Source organism: Silene latifolia, chromosome 6 (assembly GCF_048544455.1).
Source record: "Silene latifolia isolate original U9 population chromosome 6, ASM4854445v1, whole genome shotgun sequence".
NCBI lineage: Eukaryota > Viridiplantae > Streptophyta > Magnoliopsida > Caryophyllales > Caryophyllaceae > Silene > Silene latifolia.
Window position 1 is genome coordinate 8,539,596 of NC_133531.1, and position 25,123 is coordinate 8,564,718.

Sequence of the window (25,123 nt, forward strand, 5' to 3'; positions counted from 1 at the left end):
TGCCAGTGAGCTTAGGCCATTCGATCACCTCTATTATCTTTTCAGCATTACCTAACTTATTTTCGACCGTTTAATTAGATAATATATTCTCTATTTTTCTCATTAGAAATGTGAGAATATCTTATAATGGTCATGTTTTGTAAACTTTAAATACTGATTTCGTTAACACATACTCTCCAAATATTTATATTGTATTCGTAGTCATCAAGAAAATCAAATAACATTTCGTATATGATTTTCCTCTCTCGTGGAAAAAGTAAAAGATGCCTTTGAAGTTGAATGGATGGAGTGCACTAGAAATTTAGAATTGTAGGGTTCTTAATGATAGGAATAAATTTTGTTAAAAATGTGTTGAAAGCATGTCTCGTTTGATGTCGGTTATTTTTGTAAGGACTGGAATGGGCTGACAATATAATTATCGGAATAGTAAAATTTAGAACAAGAAATAACAAAAAGATTGATTGTTGTGGTTGTTCATGGAGATGGAGAGATAAAGTAAGGGAGGTATCACTGCAAGTCTGCAACCATAGGGTGAATAATACATTGCTTGGGTGTACGATAATGCGTCGGCCAAAGTTGGGAACTTGAATAGTAAACTACATTGGACCTAAGTTTGAATCGACACTTGAAACCTAACGTCCATAACCACATCGATAAGAATGGAATATCTCATCTCGCCTCATTACCCCACCATAACATAACCTATCAATAAGACATGATTAATGATTTACAAATTTTTTTATCATGTACTATGTACAAAAGTAAAAGTTAAGGAATATGTGCAATTGAATTATGCGTGCCAATCACAATTTCACCGAGATCCTTATTTAAACTAATTTAAGAAAAAAGTGAACAACACTAATGTTGGTTTTTCCAATGCTTGACCGAAAATAGAATCCTAAAAGTACATGGCCGTTTTTTCCAATTTATGCCTTGGCTGAATATGATGGTACTATTTTAGTGCCTTGTCTGATGCTACTTTACTTACGAATAACATATTCTTACTTACAAAAACTAAGGGCGTGATGACTTGCATTTTCTTCTGGTTGTTCTGTGTATATAGCCTCTACCCACTTCAAAAAATTCCACTCATTTAACTTTAACCTTCTTGTATTGTTGCTGCTTGTGTTGTTTCTGCTTGTGTTGGTTCTTCAACATTGTTGTTAATATTCTCCAACGCATGTAATGCTCTTTGTAAACATTCCATGTTGGGTTTTACTTTTGTTTCAGGGATTCCAGTCCTTTGTACCTTTCTTTTACCAATGTGTGGAATAGGATAAGAATTGTTACCTTCATCTCGCAATATCTCATTCACGCATGCATGAAGGGAAACCCAAACAAACTTCAATTTTTCATTATCAATTTCATCATATGCTTTGCCAACAGATTCTATAAGTTCAAGTATAGACTCTGGCCACTTTTTGTGTTAAACGGTTTGAATAGACCTAAAATATCCTAAATCCAAAATGTTTAAATCAGGACTATTTTGTGGTTGACAAAGTAGATCAATATTAAACCTATCTGATTTTGCAACACTTAGAAAATCTAAATATTGTGGTGAAATGTCTGGTTTTGTATTGTCTTGTTGTATGTAAATCCTCCTACTTGCATCTAGAGGCCACTTTGCTTTGATTGCGGGAATGACCCTCTCAATTAAGCATTGCTTGATAACTTCCTTTGTTATGCTTTCAATGGATTTCACTTCCAAAGTTCCTTTTTCCCTATTTTTGGTTAACCTCAATGCTAAATGGAAAAATACCAATTTTACCATCAAATAAAACAACACCATCCTCATCATTTCTAGGCCTTACAACGGCCGCCATAAACATAATTTTGCTTATAAACCGCTTTGATTGACAAGTTCTATGTGGTCGTGGTTCATTATAGGCAACACGTAGAATTTGGTGGTGGATCTAATCATGGTAAAGAATTTTTCATTTATGTGAACATCATACATTGCATGAAAAACTAAGTTTCCTTCTAATGCATTAGCACTAATCTTACTTAACACTCAATGGATTTTAGCTATTTTGTTTTTTTTTTTGGTTAATGATGGTTTAATATCACTAGTATGGCTTACCATTTCTCCCTTTTTAACCAATCTCCAAACTGTGCTGATGGATAAGCCTAAACCCATTGCCAAATCTTCAAGCACAAATTCTTATTATAGACGGACATTATCCGTCTATACGTATAGACGGATACCATTTTCCCTCACAAAATACCCATTTGCCATTGATGGGGCATATTCTGCACCGCTGACCAAGTCAACACACTGAGCAAGGTCAAAAATATCCACAGCAAGTCGACGACTTAGACAGCCTAGCCGATGCGTCCCATCGGCTCTGTCACTGGTCTCGGCCAAGAACTCGCCACCGGGACACATATCCGCGTACTCACATCCAAGACCTCGGCCGCCTACCGCCATAGGTCCATCGGCCGAGGGTAGAACAGTCTTTCCACCTGATAGCCACTTGGCCACTTGGCCACTACGTGACAAAAGGTGAAAGCCTATAAATACTCCTCAACCTTCCTTGAGGAAAGGATCCAAGAAACTGAACCAAAATACACTATTCATCTGGTAATATCTCCCTTATCTCTCTACAACATATCTAGCCAAGCAACACAGCTTAATCCTTTGAGTTTACTGACTTGAGCGTCAGAGTGAGTACGCTTGGCACAAAGCCAAGCCCTCAGTTCGTTCATTGTTGCAGGAGAGGCCGAGAGGGACGATAGAGACACGAGGAATCCAACTCAAGACATTATTCTACGAGCCACGGGTGGTAACGATACTTGCTCTGGAATTACACCCGGAACAGCCATAAAGTGGAAGCACATGGGGGTGCCCCACCTTGTCCCCCTTACCCATTTTATTAGAGGTCTTTACCTGTTTGTTCGCCCCATCCGTCTATACCAAGACCTATTGATCTTCAAGACACATTCTATTTTTCAGCTCAATAAATTTTACCTTCTCAACATCGATGTACTTTGTGCGCTTTCTGTCCACATTTACCACTTCTCCAGCTTTGAGTTGTGTTTGTACGTCTTTCCAAATTGTGCTAATGGACAGTCTTTTGACCCCAAATTCATGGCTTAGCTTATTAATGTAACCATGTTTAAGTTTTCCATTTTGATAGCTCAATGACATTGCTTGACTTATCCTCTTTTTCTCCATATTGCTTAGCCTATTTTGTTTTATTCTTGGTGTTGGGGGTGGTTTGTTGGCTGATGGTTCTAGTTGAATGGATGCTTCACCTCCTCTAACCCATTCCCTTAGTTTTTCTGATTGTCTCTTCACGTTGGAGTGTAACTAACAAGTTGTTTCGTTTCGTACCCTCCTTGTTCTTGCTGTTGTACTCTGCTGATGCCGCGGTGTGGCTCTTCTGTTGATGTGTTGCAGGGTGTTTGCGGTTTGATGCCGCTGGTTGCTGTCCAACTCCTGCGAAATGTTGCCCAATTGTTGCCATTGTTTTGGTGATGTTGCTGATCAAGGTGGTTGTTTTTTTTTTGTTGCACAACAATGAGTGTGTTTAGTGGTAGGTTTATTGGTTGTCTTCTTTGCGGAATTTTTCTTTTTGGCTTCGAGGTAGTGGAAGAATTAGTGGTGTTATTTTGGCGTGGTGGTTGAAAAGGTGGGTAATCCACCACTATTTGTTGTAAACATTGACATTAGAATTTGTTTGTTGTAAAAACTTTGGAATATTATTCATATTTATAGAGATAGATGTGAATTAAAGTTTTCATTTTGGAGCCAAAAAATTTGATTGGAAATAAATTGAAGCCAAAAAATCTAGTTGAAAAATTTGGGGCCAAAATTTGCCTGGAATTAAATTGGAGCAAAAAAATTGGCCTAAAAGTTGGCTAGAAATAAATTGGAGCCAAAAAAGATGGGGGCAAAAATTTGGTGATAGATTTGGAGCCAAAATTAATTTATCAAAACCAATTTCATTTTGTAAGGGGGTAGAGGAGTAATTTAAGCACCTAACCCCACATACTTTTGCTCTACCTAAAATATTGTGCATAAAGTAAATGTATGGAAATGAAAGAAATGGAGGAAGATTGCAGATATTGGTCTAATCCGATCTAAATTTTGTAGTTTTTTTTTTTTATTAGGTAAGGAAACTAGGTTGATCCTCTAGGTTAGGACCAACATATCTCATCCTTTCGAATGAGGGAGATAAGTTGAAGTCACCGGCTATCAAACCACTTCGAAAGATTTGGTTGAGCCTATACCACTTACCTTCATTTACCTTATAATTCTTGTTAACTTGAACAATCAATCAATCAAGCAAGCACCAATAACAAAGAAAAGCAAAAACTTCAATCAACAAAAAGTGAACACATTACCATTCAAAATTCTTTGCACAATTGCATTCCTTTCTCTTTGTTTGTTTCAAATTACAAACCAATTAGTATAACACTTAGACCTTAGTAAAGTCAAAATCACAAAATTAATAAGAAGTATACCACTAAACATCCTTTTTAAAAAAAAAAAAAAAAAAAACTCTATTTACAACCACCAAGCCTTCTATAGTTCTATTTCACACCAACAATGGTCTTCTACTCTCACCCAAATTAACACCATTGCCATTACCATTACTATTATAATTATATTTATAATAATAATTGTCGTCGTTATCGTCATCGTCGTCGTCTTGACCACAATCGTAAACATTAACCACATCAGCAACAAGTCCTAATTGATCTTCCAAATACCTTTGCATCAACAACCACCCAATTTCTCTATCCACCGCAACTTCCACCGCCACCGCCGGCCTCCCTTCTTCGCACCGCCGTAACCGATCTTCCCGCCGTCGTTTCTCGCGCCGCCGACGTCGCTGGCATAAACACACGTATAACCTCCCGATGCAAATAAACGGAAAAGAAAGACAAAATAGAGGAAGTAAAATTGGTGAGAATATTATAAAAAAGAAAATTCTACGTTTTGTGTCGAGTATTAGCCATGGAAATACTGATCGCGGTGATTGTTGTAGCGGCGACGATGGCGGTTGGATCACTGGAAGAGTTTTTAGAGTCATCTAATTCTAATTTTTGTTTTCTCGTCGACAACAGTGAGTAATCCCCTTACCCCTTACAGAGTTAAGGTATCGAGTTTTTGAGGGAGTTAGAAGAATTGGTTATGGGATTTGAGAAAGGTGATTTATCCGTCGACAACAGTGAGTAATCCCCTTTACAGTCGAGTTTTTTGAGAGAGTTATGTTATGAAGAATTGGTTAAGGTGGGATTTGGAATTTGAGGGGTGATTAATTAATTAAATTGGATGGATTAATAATAATAGGGAAAATTGGAGATTGAATGATGAAGGTCAATAAAGGAGGGGGGCATGTGGGTTTTATTGGTGTATGACTTTTTGGCTGGATTTTATACCATTCTATTCTATTTCTACTTGGCTTTGGATTCTTTTGTGTTTAGAAATATTAATTAGAATCCTTTTTGCATCGTCATTGATGTGGACTTGGAATTAGTGAATGTGAATCATAATAATAGTGATCAACTAAAAAAGATGTTCTTTTCAAGCATTAATTCAATTCATATACACTATCAACACTAATAGGAGAGGAGAGTATGAGATGTTGAATGTGTCATGTAAGAAAGAAAGTGATGTAGGAGTAAATATTTAATTTAATTTTTATTTTGGTATATAATCATCTTATATGAAACGTCTTAAATTTAAGAAGCCCAATTTTCATATTATTAAAGCGACATATATAATGACTATGTTGCAAATTAAAGATGATCATCATCAAAATGGTCATAAATCGTAAGCTAGGCGTTGTACTTAGCCCTAAATTTTAAGGTTTTTTTTTGAGTTATGCTTATAAATGACAATCACTTAAATATAGGAAAAGATGAAATAAGGTTCACCTTATAATTAAGTTGGTCTAAATATAGGAAAAGATGAAATAAGGTTCACTTATATTTTAATATATTTTCTCTCTTCATTATTAAAACTTTATTTTCATGAAATGATTACAACCATTAGATCGTTACAAGAGTTAATCCGGACCGTCTATAAAAAATGGACCTCCATTTTTTTAAGGAAATGGAGAGAATCCGGACCGCTTTTAACTTAGGTAGTAGCAAGTGACAAATAACATATGTGATTATCCTTCACAACAAGTCCGTTTCAACAATCAATTTAACTCTTCTCAGATACTCCGAAAAATAATTAGCCCAAGTAGCTGATAAGAGAAGGTAAAAGCATGAAAAAAAATGCATTTGAAATGATTTTAAGAGAAAATTTATTTTGTAAATTTGGCTAAACTGACTACACTTAACATTATGGTGTCCACATAGAACCATTTCTTATGAAAGAGAAATGAAAATGAAATGCCATTAGGCAGCAAGTGAATACATCTGATGTACTATATCAGATGATATAGTTTTTTAGCATTAAGATAAAGTTTTTGAGTTTATTTACTTAAACTTTAATCTCAAAAGGTTATATTATAACTCAAAAAAAATTACATATAAGCTCAAAAAAAATTTTGATTTTTGACATTATAAAACTAAAATGTAATTTATAAACTTATAGCACTCGAAAAAAATATACAAAAACTCAAAAAGTCATTAAGTATAATGTAGTACATCCGATGTACAATCCTTTTTCTCGCCATTAGGAGTGACCTTTTCATGAGCGAGTCATCACTCAAAATGGTGATTTAATGTTATAAATTGTGATGTGGGAGTATTGAGAATTAGGTATGAACACGATTCAATGAGCAACTTAGCGTTGAGAGTGGCGGTTCGTGGTTATTAAAGCCATCACTTCCGTTGGTGTCATATCCGAGACCCATTTTTCAAAACTATAAATAAATAAATATTCCGTATTGTTTATTTATCGCTAAAAAGGTCACTAACTCATTATGAATGATTATTCGATCCTGAAAACATCATCCCTTATCGTAGTTCGTTTTCCGATCCTACCTTAACACCACTATGCTAAATCTTCTCCTTCCTGACCCAACTTGCTAAATACGGAGTAAAATTTATTTTTAATTAATTTAATTAAATAAAAATCAAAAATTGTATGAAAAATTAATTATTTTATTTTAACAAAAGAAAAACCACTAAAATTATCCAAATCCAAATCCAAATCCAAATGTAAACACAAATTCTTATTTCAGATCGCCATATCCGTCTGAAATTGTCAGACGGATACCATTTCCTCTCACAAAAAACTCATTTAGGGTGTGAGTGGGAAAACACATGGGAGTGTCCCACCATTCATGTGCTTCTCACTTGTGAGAGGGTCTTATTACGGTCTGAAATAAGACGGTCTGAAGCAAGACGGACTGAAATGTAAAATAAAATCACCCAAAAACAAATACAATCTCCCTCACCACTCAGTCACCCTCACCAGTCACCCTCACGTCCTTCCCAGATCACCGTCAGGCGATCTATCTTCTCCACCAGCAGGCAGCCATGGCCGCCATTGCCACCATCATCATTGCATTCACCTTCATTCTCATTTTTTCACCTTCTTTCGCTTCTGAAACTGATCACAAGGTTAATTTTCCTCACTTCACTCTTTCTTTCCTTTTTTTTTTACTGCACTTATGCTTATATCTGTAATATGTTCTTACCCCGGATCCTTTAATTCTTATTTAAAGTGGTTTCTGCGTTAGATCTCTGATTATTTTGGTAATTTGGGATTGTGGTAATACTGTAAGTTGCATCTTTGAGGTTTTTTTGATTGATTTGATTGTGTTTGTTGGTTCAGAGATTACCCTTTTAGGTGTTTACTATTTAGCTCGCTTTATTGCAAAATGTTGGAACATCAAATTTAATCGGGTTTGTCAATTTCATGCCTTGCGCGTTTTTCCGTTGAATTTAAGCATGCAAATGCGAAATTGAGTAGGAGTGGGAGAGGCAAAAGATGCAGGACAATGTGTCGGCGACTCGGCGAGCAATAGAGTGTTTTGTTGTTGTTGTTGTTGTTGTTGTTGTTGTTGTTGTTGTTGTTGTCGACTGTGTTGAGCCTTGAGCAGCCAATATTTGATTGTCTTAGTTTCTGCCTGGCTTGCATGCTCTTGATAGTTTGTCGGCATTTGGTTGGTTAAGGTTTGCTTAGCTATGGCTTTGTATCGTTGTAATTTTTGTTGGTTTGAGCTGAATTTGGATCAGAGTTTACAAACTAAGCTTAGGTTCAATGATTGAGTCCTACTTAAGTCGCTTTCAAATCAATTTCATCAATGCCCTTTAGAAGGAGTTACGACACGGTTCAGATGATGGTAGGCCTTTGTTTTGACATTGTTTGGTGTGCTCGCTTGGAATTATCGTATTACGGAGTACTCCCTCCGTCCCGGTCATTTGTTGTCATATTCCGTTTTGTCCTTTCTATTTTAGGATTGCATTTCATGAGCAATTTGATCTTTCACACTCAATTTGGTCGATCTTGTCATCTTACAATTGCCCCCTCTTATTTCCTTGGTCATTTGTTGTCATATTCCGTTTTGTCCTTTCTATTTTAGGATTGCATTTCATGAGCAATTTGATCTTTCACACTCAATTTGGTCGATCTTGTCATCTTACAATTGCCCCCTCTTATTTCCTTGGTCATTTGTTGTCATATTCCGTTTTGTCCTTTCTATTTTAGGATTGCATTTCATGAGCAATTTGATCTTTCACACTCAATTTGGTCGATCTTGTCATCTTACAATTGCCCCCTCTTATTTCCTTGGTCTTTGTGCCAAAACCAAAGGACAACAATTGACCGGGACGGAGGGAGTATTAATTTAGAGCCCCTGGTAAGAAAATAGAATTGCAATCGTAAGTAGTGTGAATATTAGAGTGCAGTAGTTATTTATACTGGTGGGAACAACTGGCAACCCATGTCCTGGATAAATCTATTTGATGGATCTTTTTTTTTTTTACCTTTTTTTAATGTATGTTTTAGGTTTTCTACGAATCCACAGTCACATTGCTGCTTTTTGATTCTGTTATAGATAAATGCAATGCCATGTTTTAGTTTTAGACTTTTAGTGTCTAGTTTGACCTCATATTAGTGGTTACGCAGTCCTTTTTCTCTGCATGTGCTGAAGTTGTTTATTGGGTATTGCGTTTTACACAATTGTGAGAAATCACTGAAAACTCAACGTGAGTTATTTGAATTGTAGTATGAAGCAGGTGAACATGTGACTCTTTGGGTTAATAAGGTTGGTCCATACAACAATCCACAAGAAACCTACAACTACTACAGCCTTCCGTTTTGTCATCCATCCGGGAATTCTGGCCACAGGTGGGGTGGTTTGGGTGAGGTTCTCGGTGGCAATGAACTTATTGACAGCAAAATTGATATAAAATTTGCAAGTAAGTTAATAGGATACCCTGCTTTATTTGTGTGTAATCATTATTTATTGGTGTGTTTATTTACTGAATATTGGTGATTTGCCATCTCTGTTGACAGAGAGTGCTGAAAAGACTACCATATGTGAACTTGAACTTGATGCAACAAAAGCCAAACAGTTCAGAGATGCAATTGAAAATTCCTATTGGTTCGAGTTTTTTATCGGTGTGTCATTTATCCAAGATTTGGACTACTCATGACTTTCTTTTTTCTCATGAGATGCCACGAAATGAGCTCTAGCATTATGGTTTCTCTATGTTATCAATGCCATCAGGATTCAGGGCTCAGTTTCTTTAGTTTCCTTTCTCACTGATCCACTAGCGTAGTACTCCCCTCCTTCGAATACAAACACCCTGCTCCCACCATTTTAGTGAGAGGAATTTTGATTTATGGGGTGTTTGGATTTGAAGAGAGGAAGAAGCATGTAGTCTTTGCTAACTTTTCAATACTGACTGTTTGCTTTTCCATCCTGGATTGCCGAACATACTTCAGATGATTTACCACTGTGGGGTATGTCTCTGTCCTTTCCCCTTTTGAGGCTGGCTTGTGATTGTAGTTCTAGCTCCTCTTTCTTGCATACTCAATCTCTAATTCTCTGCACTCAGGTTTCGTGGGGGAACTGCATTTTGATAAGAATAATGAGAACAGCAAGCATGTTCTTTACACAAACAAGAACTTTATCATCAAATATAATGGAAATCAGGTAAGTTCTGTTACCTCTGGCCTCTGGGTATCGGAGTTGTATTGTTTCTTGTTTTATCTCATATTGCTAGCCTATTATAACATGCATAGCTTGTTTTCTCCACAGATCATTCATGTTAACCTCACTCAAGATGGTGCTAAGCCTGTAGAAGATGGGAGGGTTTATGATATGACTTACACTGTTAAATGGATTCCAACAGACATAACATTTGCCAGGCGTTTTGATGTATACTTGGATTATCCCTTCTTTGAGCATCAGGTCTGTACTATCTCATTAATAAATGATAATTTATGTAGTTATCCGCGTCTCCCGTTTTTATACAGTAAGCCTTTTCTTTCTTTAATCTGAAATGATTTTCTTGAGTCACATGGTTGAGTTGAAACATCTGAATATATGTGGGGAGTTGAGCTTCTCAAACACATTCAGGAAAAATGAAGTGAAATAAACTAATAAAGGAAGAAGACTGAAGATGTGATATGTTTCTGGATCTTATTCTGAAGGGAATTGTGTCATTTTTTCTCGCAGATTCATTGGTTCTCTGTTTTCAATTCATTCATGATGGTCATCTTCTTGACTGGTTTGGTGTCTATGATTTTGATGCGGACCCTTCGCAACGACTATGCCAAGTATGCTAGGGAAGATGACGATTTGGAGATGATCTTGGTAAGACTTTTCCGTGACTGATTGTTTTTAGTAGCTTTGCTACAAAATTAGCTACTTCTCTAATAAACAACAAGAACAACAACATTCGCAACATAAAAAGACAGTTTTCAAATGACCCAAATTGAAAGTTGCACCGAGAATTGCATGGAATGACTACTACTTCATAAGTAATAAATGCGCAGCCAGTTTAGTGAGTGCTTTATCCCATCATAATTCAGTTTAGCTAGTCATGTAATGAACTTGGGATATTCATCTTCAGGAAAGAGACGTGAGTGAAGAATCTGGTTGGAAACTTGTTCATGGAGATGTTTTCCGTCCTCCTCGCAGTTTGGCTATGCTCTCAGCTCTTGTCGGCAATGGAGCTCAGCTGGCAACACTGATTCTCCTCGTCATCATATTGGCAATTGTTGGGATGTTGTATATCGGGTACGCGTTTAAAGATTTGGTAAACAAACATACTAATGCAAGATTCTGAAGTGTTTGCCAGCAGTCTTGTCTTTTAAACTTATCCCATTGCCAGTAGTCTTTTTCCAAAATTTCTGAAATTGCTTGAATACCACGTGGACAGGAGAGGAGCCATAGTCACGACGTTCATTGTTTGCTATGCCTTGACTTCATTCATATCAGGCTATGTGAGTGGTGGCATGTATTCTCGTAATGGTGGTATGTAGTTACTCACTACTTCTCCCTTCCCATGTATTGCTCTCTATTTCCTTTTTTATCTAACCCAAAATAATTGGTCTCTTTCTATATCTAGTAAAATAAAGACGTGCTTATACTACTATTTCGTTAATTGACATAATTGTAAGGGTAATGTCAAATGTGGTATCTGAGTATCTCTACATGTAAATTCTTAATTCAAAGGGTAATAATTATATTGATCATCACTAACTCTTAGATATGACCTCTAGTTAATGGAGTACAATATAAACGGGATGAATGAAGTTGAAGTATTATCTATGTGACTTGCTGTACCGTTCGGTAAAACAAGCTGATGCATTTTAATATTCGCTTATCAGGTAAAAGTTGGATAAAGGCTATGATTCTCACAGCTTGCCTCTTTCCATTTATGTGCTTTGGGATTGGCTTTATCTTGAACACAGTTGCTATATTCTATGGATCATTGGCTGCTATCCCGTTTGGAACGATTGTAGTTGTTTTTGTTATATGGGCTTTTATCTCCTTCCCTCTAGCACTCCTTGGCACAGTTGTTGGAAGGAATTGGAGTGGTGCTCCTAACAATCCATGTCGGGTGAAGACCATTCCTCGGCCTATTCCTGAAAAGAAGTGGTATCTTACGCCATCCGTAATTTCTCTTATGGGCGGATTACTTCCCTTTGGCAGTATTTTTATTGAGATGTATTTCGTTTTCACATCCTTCTGGAACTACAAGGTACTAATTTAATCCCGTTTGCCATCTGTGATTTTGTATTCATAACTCATGAAATACCCTGATTTTTTATGTCGTGAATTATTTCTACAATGACCGGGAAATTGCCTAAATCCTTTATTTCCTCACATTTGACTTCGGTTTCTGAGATAATGTGATTAAAATGCGCCATGAAATTTGGTTTCTCTTTTTGTTCTAGCTGGATTATATAGTAGCCATGGCTTTTCATGAATCTTGAAGTTCATTGACTGTTGAAATCTTGCCCATTTTTACTATATTGTCCGTTCTTTGCCATATTTTAGTCAGTTTCTCATGCTTTTCTATGTTTTGTTGCCTTGCAGGTGTACTATGTATACGGCTTCATGTTGCTTGTATTTCTAATTCTCATCATTGTGACTGTTTGTGTAACTATTGTGGGAACATATTTCTTGCTGAATGCTGAGAACTACCACTGGCAGTGGACCTCCTTCTTCTCCGCTGCATCAACTGCTATATATGTTTACTTGTACTCTATTTACTACTACCATGTCAAGACCAAGATGTCCGGGTTTTTCCAGACCAGTTTCTACTTCGGATATACCATGATGTTCTGTCTCGGATTAGGAATTCTTTGTGGTAAGTCCCCTTTCAAAATTTCACCTATTTACTCCCAACTATTATTTTACCTTTAAATCTCTGCTTGTACTTTGGCTATACTTCACGATATTGAACATAGTCAACATACTCATACGATCATATCTGACACCACACTCAAGGATGTAAACCCGTACCTGAGTAACCCTATCCTTTCCAATCCAAATTTCTTTAGTAGGATGGCTAGCACCACGAAGGGAGACTTGGTTTACTTTCGGTTCTCAAAATCGTTTTAATTTTTATTCTCGATTTAAATTTCAAGTTTTTATAAAAAAAAAACCGGACTTCGATTTTAAAACCTATAAGTTTACCTGGCTTTTGTATTATGTTTCACTCCTTTTTTTTTCACTTTTTCTTTTCTATTTTTTCGCATTTTTGAGGTGTGCGTTCACCCATGGACGGTTCTAAAGGATGATTCATGTCAGCCGACCCTAAATCATTTTGGGATTAAGGCTCTGATGTTGTTTGTTTGGCTTCGTGTCTCAAATATTTCTCATTTGTAATAACCAGGAGCGGTAGGGTTCCTGGGTTCCAATCTCTTTGTAAGACGGATCTACAGAAACATCAAGTGTGACTAGTTTGTCAATCCAACGTCCACACGCTTTGTTACTGCTACAAACTTGGGAAGAACAGGAATACCTATTTCGAGCATGGATCCCATAACACCCAATGCAAATCAACCGATAAAACAGGAAGAGAGATTTAGGTAGACATGGTAAAGCATTGTAAGGATATATGTAATTTTTTGTCTTACATTTTGCATTTTTCATTGTAATTTTAGCTGATATACATACTTGCATGAAAGAGGTTAGATTTAGGCAGTCCCTTCATATGAATACGTCGCAATTTTTTTGTAGTTGCCTATACCTTTCACTATTCCGACACTTCAGTCTTTTTGGCTTTGAATATCAACTTTGGTAAGCCATGGGTATTACGAAAGCTAATTGTATAGGAAGTGATATGTCATCGGTTTGTCAATTGTCAGTTGTCACTGAGTGGTAGAGGTTGATGATTTTGTCTGAGCTTATGCTTGGCAAAATAGTAAGGTGTTTCAGTTTAACAAATACCTGCAGTTTGATCTTCAGCTCTCATCATTCTGTATTTCTGTAATGCTATCATCTCATGCTTCAAAGTTGTTCCTTTTCATGCCATCATCCATGAGCCTTTTGTTTTCTCCTTTGTTTTTCTGCAAATTCTTATTTCAGACGGGCTATTTCCCGACTGACCAAATGTAGTCATTTTACTATTAAGTGTTACAATTTTATGATAAAATGTTCTTCTATCATTTTCAGGGTAAAAAGTGATAATTTTAGTTATAACATTGTCATTAAATGGTTACATTTTATTAAAAATTGGTGACATTTAGTCCATTTTATTTTAGACCGTCCGATACAAGACTTAGTTTTGTTTTTCATGGCATGACCAACAATTTTCATGCTCAAATACGGAGTAGGTCATAACTCATAAGCCACAACAAACTTGCATAGTATCCTTTCATTTATTTGTTGCATGGTTCATGATGTTCCATTGCAGTCTCCCGCCAAAAAAAGGAAAAATAGCAAGGGCTTTGAAAAAGATGAAAATCATAATGGCACAACATATTAACGGTAGCTTCTTCATAGATGAGAGTAGAGCTGTCAAAACCTGACCCGACCCGAAAACCGACCGTAACCCGACCCGTAAATAACCCGCAAATAACCCGGTGTTTTCAACCCGAACCCGAAAAGTACCCGAACCCGTTTTGACCCGTAAATAGCGGGTCGAAACCCGACCCGTAACGGGTTGACCGTTGGGTCAAGGGAATATATCTTCCTTAAAATTGATAATGTCAAATAGGTATTGACTTATAAAATTTTAAGGACAGATATGTATATATACGGAATGTCACGTCATCACCTTGAACCATATGCCACGTCATCACATCAAAGTGTGTGTCACACCGTCACTTTCACCATATTACGTCGATCTGTATTCTTCGTCAGCACTGCCATGTTATCATTTCAGGCAACATGCCATGTCATCACCTTGAAGTGTGTGTCACGCCATTACTTTCATCGTGTTACATCAAACCGCATTCCATGCTCAAGACCGCCCGCGTCATCACCTCGATCACATACCACGTCATCACTTCGAAGTGTGTACCACACCGTCACTTTTATCGTATTATGTGGAACCACACTCCACGTCAGCACAACGACCTCATCACCTCTGGTCACATGCCACGTCATCATTGTCATCTTATTTGAGTCTCATTGTCGTACTTATAGAGTTAGTGAGGGTAATGATGATGATGACGGGGTGGTGGCGGCGAGAATGGTGACAATTAAGTCAACTAAGACGAGCAAGATGAGAAAAAACGTATAAATGGTAGGAATTACGATATAAAAGAAAATTTAAAAAATGACAGAAAAAGATGTTGATCGGCCCGTTGTTTACCCGAACCCGACCCAAAACCCGTGTCGAACCGTTCGTATAACAGTGTGATATTGAAAATATTAAGCAAAAAATATTTAATCTTACTAATATCATATATTAAACTAGATAATAATAAAAATTTAAGAATAATTATGTGTTTATAGGTAGAATTAAAGAAAATGGAATTTTTTAAAAAGGCGTTAGTAGGACCCGTTCTGACCCAAAACTCGACCCGAAACCCGTATAAACCCGACCCGTATAAACCCGTATTTTTCAAACCCGAAATAGACCCGACCCGTATTTTACCCGAACCAGAAATGACCGAACCCGTAACCCGTCCGTTTGACCCGTTTGACAGGTCTAGATGAGAGTGATGAGACTAGGGGTCAGGGGCGATTCTAGAAATTGGATAAAGGGGATGCGAAATTTTGATTAGCCTGCTCGAGTTTAAACCAAAAAAAATTGAGGCTAAAAGCATAGTTTTTATAAATATATAACAAAATTTATATTTTTCTCATATGCTTTTTTTGTGAGAGGCTCTATATTATGAAACTATTAGACGATTCGAAAAAAATGTAAAGTAATTCACAAATATACTCTTACAATTTATTCAAAAGTTAAATGGTGCTTGCTTGTAAGGTATTATATATATTTTACAAAAATCACAAAAACTTGAATAAAGCGGTTCTGTATATACTTTATTGAAAAAAAATGTCTTCAATATTACACGAGTATACATATCCACGAAAATAGTTACCAAACTTTGGATGTACGTGTTTTGATAAATAAAGGATGATTGTACAATAAATATTTGTACAACAATCTTACACGAGACTTATTGTACCATCAATATCTATCTATCTATCTATCTATCTATCTATATTAATAAAGGAAGCTTTTTTCGAGCGATATTAGAGTCTCCAACCTTTGTAAAACACCCCGGCAAAATAAATAATGCTAAATAAATAAAATTATACCTAAAAAAGAAAATTAAAAAAATTAATCTAACAAATTTTAATTTTAATTATATTATATTATATGAACATAAGATCTCACGTACTCCATGTATTACTTACTACTTTACTTAAATAAACTATAAGTTTATAAGAATTCAAACTCCTCCTACTAATCAAGTTTACAGACTACTTATTAAGTTTAGTTAGAATAGGATTCTATTAATAGTGTCTATATATATTGATTTTTGCCAAAACTCGAGATTATTTTTTTTGGTTTCCTTTTAAATTTTTTTTGGTTGTGAACACAATTTCATATGCTTTTTAGATTTAAAGTTTTAATGTACTTCTTGTGATCTTTACTTGCTAACTTATGATTTTGATTTTTTGTTTTACCTTTTGTGCAGTGCAATTAATAACGGAGTAGTCGGATGTATTTTTTCATGTGTATTTCATGATATTCACGTTCATGGTGACTAACTTCCTCAATATCCACATACTTATAATCTTGGTATTTATGTGCTTTACTCGAGTAAGTTAAAGGTATGTGAGCTATTTTACTGTACTTTCTTATGTTGGTTTTTTTTTTTGGTTAAAAGGAACTCTTATAAATTTAAATAAGTCTTACAAGCAAACTATCCCCATACATAAGATTACAAATAGAAGTAACCCACTTTGTCCACCAAAGTGCAGACCCAAAATAAAAAGGACATAACAAACAAAGTTGAGAGGTTACAGACCAACTAAACATTACAAACATGAAAAAAAGGGCAAAGCAAAAAGCTACTGGAAGTCTACTGTCAGTGCTTGCTGGATCCATGGCAAGGGTTGGGTCAGGACATGGAGAACTCCACTATCATCCATACGCAGTCTGGCGTACTTTGCTATCATATCCGCGATAACATTTGTTCTTCTATCTTCGAAGGATACTTGGCAAAGACTTGGAATCGATCCTTTAGCACCCTGCAATCATTAATCAAATTTGTGAGCCGAGATGGAGCAGCATTGTCCACAGAGATGAGCTTGGCGGCCTGTGCACAATCAGTAGCGAGGTGAACATTGTTCCAACCCGCATCCAAGGAAAAGAGAAGGGCGATCCGGATAGCAAAGAACTCAGCACCACATTGAGGTGAACATTGTCCCATAAACGACCATTATGGTCCCTCAAAAGAAACCCAATACCTGCATGACTAGAACACGAGATCCAGGAGGCATCCACATTGATTTTAACAAGTTACGTGTTTGTTTTGGCTTAACTTACTATGAATTTGAGTGAGATACTAATTTTATATAATAGTCATGATATATAAACTTGCATAATTTGTATGAAATTCGTTGAGATTATATTATAGCCGGACAGTCTCGGTTTCTGAGTCATCACTCTTATCGGTCGTGATGGATTTGCGTATCGTCAGAATCAAGGATATGATCGATGACCAAGAAAGCCTCAGTCATATTAAGGAAAAAGAGCGGCCCATGATTCATATTGCACTTATTTGGTTTCAAGAGTTATTAGAATAAGATTTTTGATGTTGGAGACGGCGATAGCGGGGTGGAAAGAGATAATTTTAGTCACCATACTCAAGCCGAAAGTAGAAGAGACTAAGAAAGGGTTGTATTTAATTGGCCCGCTACAATGAATGTGTAATTTTCCGTGATTTATTCTAATCATCAGTAAGCTATATAGTACGGAGTATACCACAAGTTGTTCGACCATGTTCCTACATTATACGGAAGACTAGCTAAATACAAGGAGTCAATCACATATGAGATTTTTTTTTAATGTTTCACATATTGTAGGGCTATATGACTTTAAGTGACATACTCCATATTTGAGATGTGAATACTGAATAGGACTCTAAAGGATCATACACCGATACACGCATGATAAAGTGATAAGCAAATAGAAGAGAACACGCCCCAACGCTATTACGTGAAGCTTGCCAAATGATATTTTTATTTGGGGTTTGGATAAAGATTTTTTTTTTTTTTTAACTTAGAATTTAATATGAATATAAATTTTTTGATTTTATCTTTACCAATGAATATGGGACTAGCTTTGATCTTGAGGAATATGTGAGATATTCTTATCAAGTTGCTTATTTACAGCATGTATAGCAGAGTTCGCAACACACATATGTCAATAGGTAGCAATGAGAAGAGTAAGGTGACATAAGTAATAATTCAAAGACAGGGTCATAATATTTGACGAGCAAAGCGACTCAGACAAGAAGTGAAAAGTCCGATCCAAATTAGTGTAACGTTGTTACCTTAACTCATTTAATTTAGTTCAATTTAGTTACTTTAATTTCAAAGATCGAGGTAATACATGATAATAAACGTAATGTTTAACAACTATTTATAAAACATAAGAGTACAATTGGCACGTGCATCGCACGAGCATTAAATCTAGTATATATATATAATAGGCTTTTTTCAGGCAATTCTAGAAACTCCAACTGTTTAAAATGTACAATAAATATTTGTACAACAATCTTACACGAGACTTATTGTACAATCAATATGTATATATAAAATAGGCTTTTTTCAGGCAATTCTAGAAAAAAGCAGGCATTGGGATTTGAACCTGCTAATCTATAACCTGCTACCCATAGATTAGTAGTTGAAGCTCAAACCACTACACCACTGAAGCTATATTGTTTCTATACTACAAAATTTTTACTTATCTTTGGGGGTGCAGATGAACCCCCTACACCCCCTCTAGAATTGCCTCTGCTAGGGGTGTAACCGGGTCGATTAGAACAATTTGGCTGGGTTTGGAATCAACTCGAAAATTTGAGCTCGAGCATGAAATCGACTTGGATTAGGTCAACCTTGGCTCGAAATTGGCTTGAAATCAGTTTTGTCTGATCTCAAACAGAACTTTGACTGGGCTGATTTCGAGGACTCTATGAGCCGGCTCTAACATTAACCGTCCTAAAATCCTAGATGAGACAAAAGAATAATATCTAGGGAATAACAAAAATCCGTCCTAAATATCTAAATAGTGTAATCTTTATACAAATACTTTGTCTTACTTTGTAAGAAGGTATACCTTCATTTTAAAAGAGACTAACCAATCGTGAGGATAAAGTCTTGCTCCTCTGAATAAAGATTCCACGTCACTGGCGCGTGTTCAAACTCCGATAAACAAAAGAGCAAATCCCGACACCTCGTATCCTGTCTCCCTCACACAAAACCCCAGCCACGCATTACGCTGACGTCGCACTTCACTCCCCCACGCGCAGACTCTCCCACGCGCCTCTCATCCTTCACTTTCAGCCGCAAACTCCATTTTCCCGCTATTTAAATATTCGCCAACTTGCACCACCTCCTTTTCTAGAGAGAGAAAAAGTCACCCAACCGGCCAACCTCGTACTTTCTAGAGAGAGAAACCCAACTCCGTCACTCCTTCTAGAAGATGCAGGACCACCCACCCGGATCCAATTCGGGTCGAGTTGGGCTAACCCGGTTCTGTTCTGCTCCCGTTACCTGGCTGGACGCTCTCCTCAACGACCCGGAACCGGAACCGTTTCCGAACCCCGACTCGATCCCGGTTCAGTCGGGGCGGGTCGAGGGTTATGTCCAGCCGACTACAGTGGACCCGGAAGTATACGACGGCGGTGTTGGAGCTCAGTCGAGCAGGACGACAACAACGACGTCGTTTCATCGCATGAACAGCTTGCCCGCCGATTTCTTAGGGTCGAACATTGACGGGTCGTTCTCGGGTTTCGGGTTTCCCGCGACTTATTCCGATGACCTCGTTGGTCAAAGGGTATGACTTTTTTCTTTTTTTAAAATTAAATTTTTCTCCGTCCTTCGACTTAATAATTTGATGGAATGATATAACACGGTCTTATATGAGTTTTTGTGTAGTCGGGTTTAAAAGTTGGGATTTAATTGAATTTATATGATTAGTGGAGTAGTGGGTATGAAGTTCAATCAAGTTGGGTGTATAATATAAACTGTGATTAACTTTATTGTTAAGAGTTTAGCCGCGGATTTAAGGGGTTAGCAGGGGCGCTTGAAAAATAGAAAATTTAATTTTTTTAATTAAAATTTCCGATTTTTTTTTCTTATTTATTAGTAATGTTTCGAAAATGTTCACCCCTCTAACAACAAATTCCGACTCTGCCACTGGTTGAGTTGGGGTAATTTTTTGTAGAGTGGGGAATTGGCGACTGCGAATAGTTTGGTGGAGATGGAAATGGAGAAGCTTTTGGAGGATTCTGTGGCTTGTAGGGTTCGAGCTAAGCGTGGTTGTGCTACCCATCCTCGTAGTATTGCAGAGCGAGTAAGAATTTCTTTGTCTATTGACGGGTTTACTGTGTACAAAAGGTAGTTATCACAGAAGAACAAGGCTAAAAATGGGATGTTTGTGGTTGTTGTTCAGGTTCGAAGAACGAAAATTAGTGATCGGATAAGGAAGCTTCAGGAGCTTGTGCCCAACATGGACAAGGTTAGTCTAGTAAAATGTTGGTGGTGTGTTGTACTGCTGCTGTTTATACTAATAAAGATGCCAATTTGTGTTTCTGATTAAAATTCTCTGCAATTTGTATGGCCAAGTTATTTCATTCTTAGCCTATTTTTGAGGTTTTGGTGCTTATAAGATACAGAAGGGTGTACGGTATCCGATATAGAGCACTTTGAAGTTGGAACGAGGTTAAGTGAGCGAAAGAAGTGTCACTGTGTCAGTGTGTAATGTTGATGATGTATTGGGCTGTTAAACTCGCATTTGCTGAGCTAGTAATGAGATATACGGACTTTTGACTTTGGAGTTCAGTTAGTCTATTGATGAAACCATAATCTACATCATTTATAGAATAGTGCATTTTTCCTTCAGGGATGCTGTAAGGACTGACAGTCTGACAGTAAGCTGTTACTGTGATTAACTGACACAGAGTAATTGGTTTAACTGTCAACGATTCTGGCAGCCTATTTTTACCCTTCTCCAGCTAAATTAACTTGTGACATCTGAACGCTTGCGAGAGGAAATACAAAGACATTTAACGGTGTTTTTGTCAGTCATGGTTCAAGCATGTGCAGTTTTTGCATTGAAAAGTAACAAGTTGTAGATCAAATGAAATTTAGAACTATGAATCAGAACTATCATGTTCAAAGTTTCCCATCTCAGATTTGAGACGGCTTTTATCTGGGATAAGATTCGAAGTGATTGTGCTTGTCCGATTAAACAGGCATTCTTAGAGTGTAAGTGCGGTTCTTTATTTATTAACTGGGACTTGAGAGTTATATGGGCTTTTACAGTTTTACTTAGAATCATGACCTTGCAACTTCACTCATCTCTGAATTGGGAAGGAGTTCATTGGGAAAGTGCTTCACCATGAGCAAGTCGCAATTGATTTTGCACAACTAATGCTTAGTTTGTTCTTACAGAGTAATCCGTATTGTATATGCTCATTCAAAACCAATTGACAGTTGGAGATTTTGCTAAGATCGTGACTTTTTTCCTCAGCGTCTTTTCTGTGCTACCACACGTCCACACTATTTGTTGTGCTTATAATTTCATTGTTTCTAGATTCAACTCTTTATTTTACCTTGAAGTTCACCCTTATATCTGGTTCGTGAAATGTTCTAGTGCCTAGCAGATCTACGTGGTTCACTTTAAGCCGGACCCTTAAGTTTTACTTCGGTTTTCAAAATCGTTTTAATCTTTATTCTTGATTTAAATTCTATGTTTTTATAAAAGAAATCCGGACTTCGATTTTAAAATCTATAAGTTTACCTGACTTTTGTATTATGTTTCACTCCCCTTTTGTATTTTTTCGCATTGAGATGTGCGTTCACCCATGGACGGTTCCAAAGGATATTCATGTCAGCCGACCCCAAATCATTTTGGGATTAAGGCTCTGATGTTGATATTGTTGTAATGTGAGATTTCATCTATCTGTTCTCATCGTCATTGTTTTGGCTTTGCTCTCTGCCACAAAAGCTAACAATCGCTATGGAACACTGGAACTTTCCCTACTAACCTCAGGTTTTTAAGAGAAGCTTAGCCTTAGGGTTGTTCACTTAGTGGTCCCTACCAAAGACCAGATCGGACCGGACCATTTGGTCCGGACCAGACCGGACCGAATTTTGTTTGGTCCGGTCCACGGTCTACCTATTTACTCTACTTTGATCTTCGGTCCGGTCCTGGACCAAACCGAATAGACCGCGGACCGGACCATAGACCGAAGTTATGTAATAAAAGAATTTTTAAATTTGTAATATTATTGATTTTATTTTCTACTTTGTTTACACGTATTATAAGATGCGTAATTATGTAGTTTAATCTAGTAAGAAAATAATGTTGTTTATTTTGATCATTACGAACTTATCGAGTTCTAGTATTATATGCTGAAACATGTCAATGACAATAATATTTGGTCCACTTTGGTCCATTTGGTCCGGTCCAGTCCGGTCCACGTGTTTTTATGGTCCAGACCGGACCGGACCAATATTAATATGGTCCGGTCCTCGGTCCACCTCTTAACCCTTCTTTGGTCTTCGGTCCAGAGAGTTTGGTCCGGTCCGGTTCCGGACCAATGAACACCCCTACTTAGCCTAGCCTCCAGAATGACAGACTCTAGAGATATGGAGGAAAACAATGCATCAGGCCATGGTCACTCAAGACGCAAACCTGTCTAATTCGTTATGAATACACCACATTCGATAGGGGATATGCTGTTTAGTGTTTGATTTTATGTAAGCACAAATTCACCTAATATTTAAATGCAGCTGATCCGATATATATAAAGGCAATTTCACCTAGTGTTTCTAAGCATTAAAATGAGTTCAACCCATCTCTTTTTGCATGCCTTTGGTTCTGCGAGGCAGACTGGATCGCAGCTATATGATGACTGTTCTCGTAATTGTTGGATATTGGTTACTATGGTCCCATGTTCTTCATGAACTATGTATTATGGCATTATGCACTTCTGTTATCTAATTTTAGTGTTGTTAATCTCTAGTTTGCCATTGATCCTTTTGCCTAGTTGTGATAAAGACCGTCTTGCCAATTTTTAGTTGGTCTAAATCAGTAGGTATTTTCTTGGCAGCAAACAAATACAGCAGACATGTTGGAGGAGGCCGTGGAATATGTGAAGACCTTACAAAGACAGATTCAGGTATATTATTTTTTTCGTTGCTTTCAGTCGGGTGAAATTTCAGTATTTGCAGCATATGGCAAGTTAGTAACCATAGTATTAGTTCTCATTCTGAGACGTGATCACGACATCTGTCGTTGCAAACTGTTCTCTCTTGACGACCCATGGTCGCGGGATGAACCTACCTCAATATGCGGTAGCATTAACTTTCAGTAATTAGTCTCATGTGTGACCTCATTTTAATTTAGGGTAAGACCAACCCAATTTAACTAAAATTTCATCCATTACCCATAAACCGACTGAAAACAAAAGTTCTAACAAGAAATAACAATCTACTAAATACGCGGGCTCATACGAGAATTTGACTTTTAAAACTTTTATAACAACTTGTCATGCTTAATCATAGTCCAGACATTCACCTATTAAACGAATGCGAGGAGTTAATCTCTTCTGCGCCTTTTTTCAAGGAATCAACAACTTATTAAAAAATATTGCAGGAGCTTACAGAGCAGCAGAAGAAATGCAAATGCATGCCCAAATGCTGACCCCGGAAAACATATAAAACTCAGTCAGCATCATTTTTTGTTGACGTACGCTCTTTTAAGATAAAATTGCAGATTGCCTCACCAGGAACACCGAACATGTGAACATCTCATGGTTTGGGTGGTTTTGCACCTTGAAATGCTATTGCAGTATGCAGAAAAGTGACAGTCGGTGTTAAAATTCAAAAGCGAATGAAGCCCCCTGATGTGCAGCATTGTTGTATACTCCTGCTTCGTTTGGGAGGTTATACTTGTAGCAATATGGTGTAACTGTGTAAGTTGTTATTAAGTGCTTCTTTTTTGCAGTATAGGAGATGTGTAGATTATTTATTTAGGCTTGAGTTTCGGTACCACAGTGCATGCTCTGCACGTATGTAGAAAACTCGATTCAGATGGGATGAGGTAGATACTTGTATAATACGGAGTACATGATTATTTGTCTAGTCTAATTGTCCGGAGGCCGGAGTTCATCAGGGCCTAGTAAAGTTTCAGGAGGAAACTTCTGGCTCCCCACATTTGCGTTATTTTGTTCATTCTATGAAAGCAGGAAAATTCTGACAAAACTTCAAGGGAAAAAAAGTTGGAAAATTCTGAAGTACACACGGTGCACTCAAGAATTCTCTAGTGCCTACGATTGGAAAATTGTGATTTAGTTTCGGCATGAATTCGATGGGTTTGAAATGTCCAGACCTGAAACTATAGTTTTATGTCCAACGAATTTGGGCTGAAGGAAGATGATTTTCGACTGCGTTCCCATAATCCAGCTCGTTACGTAACGTCGTAATTGGTCAATCAATTTATAGTTTCCAACCCAGCAGATTTCGGGCTGGACTTAAACAAGAAAGCCTTTAATCTAGTTATTGTAGACCCAAAAGGGATACATTTTTCATACAATGACCTTACACAAGACCGATTGATCAATTCAATAGGTCTTGGTATAGACGGGTGGGTCGAACAGACGGGTAAAGACCTCTAATAAAATGGGTAGGGGGACAAGGTGGGGCACCCCCCATGTGCTTCCCACTTTATGGCAAATGGGTATTTTTTGAGGAGAAGTGATATCCGTCTATACGTATAGACGGATAGTGTCCGTCTATAATGAGAATTTGTGATAAGCTAGCTCGTCGACATGAATATTTATAATTTTTTTATGGTTCTGTTTACAAAAATCTTTACATAAAGGCTGATGACATCAATCAATCAAACAGCTTATTCTGGCCCCTTAATTGTAATCAAAAGTCATTATTGGATAATCACAATAATTGACGTGATAAGATCCACATCACATAGGTGAGTTTAAGGTAATACTTCCAAAAATCATGTTTATATATATAAATCAAATATAAAG

General features: G+C 37.1%; 3 protein-coding genes across 3 annotated transcripts; 2 read left to right on the forward strand and 1 right to left on the reverse strand.

The window, feature by feature from the left end:
• Positions 1-4,319: 4,319 nt before the first annotated feature.
• LOC141658536 (uncharacterized) lies at positions 4,320-5,625 on the reverse strand. The gene has a single exon (XM_074465466.1). It carries the CDS (start codon positions 5,037-5,039, stop codon positions 4,542-4,544), a length of 498 nt encoding a protein of 165 aa, XP_074321567.1. The 5' UTR covers positions 5,040-5,625; the 3' UTR covers positions 4,320-4,541.
• A 1,693-nt stretch (positions 5,626-7,318) lies between these two features.
• Positions 7,319-13,677, forward strand: LOC141586235 (transmembrane 9 superfamily member 1-like). The gene is made up of 12 exons (XM_074407405.1): positions 7,319-7,530; positions 9,141-9,333; positions 9,431-9,535; positions 9,863-9,880; positions 9,976-10,073; positions 10,179-10,331; positions 10,599-10,736; positions 10,996-11,162; positions 11,305-11,399; positions 11,756-12,129; positions 12,468-12,741; positions 13,270-13,677. Exons 1-12 carry the CDS (start codon positions 7,447-7,449, stop codon positions 13,335-13,337), a joined length of 1,767 nt encoding a protein of 588 aa, XP_074263506.1. The 5' UTR covers positions 7,319-7,446; the 3' UTR covers positions 13,338-13,677.
• A 5,632-nt stretch (positions 13,678-19,309) lies between these two features.
• LOC141586236 (transcription factor bHLH80-like) lies at positions 19,310-24,216 on the forward strand. The gene is made up of 5 exons (XM_074407406.1): positions 19,310-19,902; positions 20,293-20,421; positions 20,521-20,586; positions 23,186-23,254; positions 23,731-24,216. The coding sequence occupies exons 1-5, from the start codon at positions 19,549-19,551 to the stop codon at positions 23,776-23,778; spliced, it is 666 nt and encodes a 221-aa protein (XP_074263507.1). The 5' UTR covers positions 19,310-19,548; the 3' UTR covers positions 23,779-24,216.
• Positions 24,217-25,123: the final 907 nt, after the last annotated feature.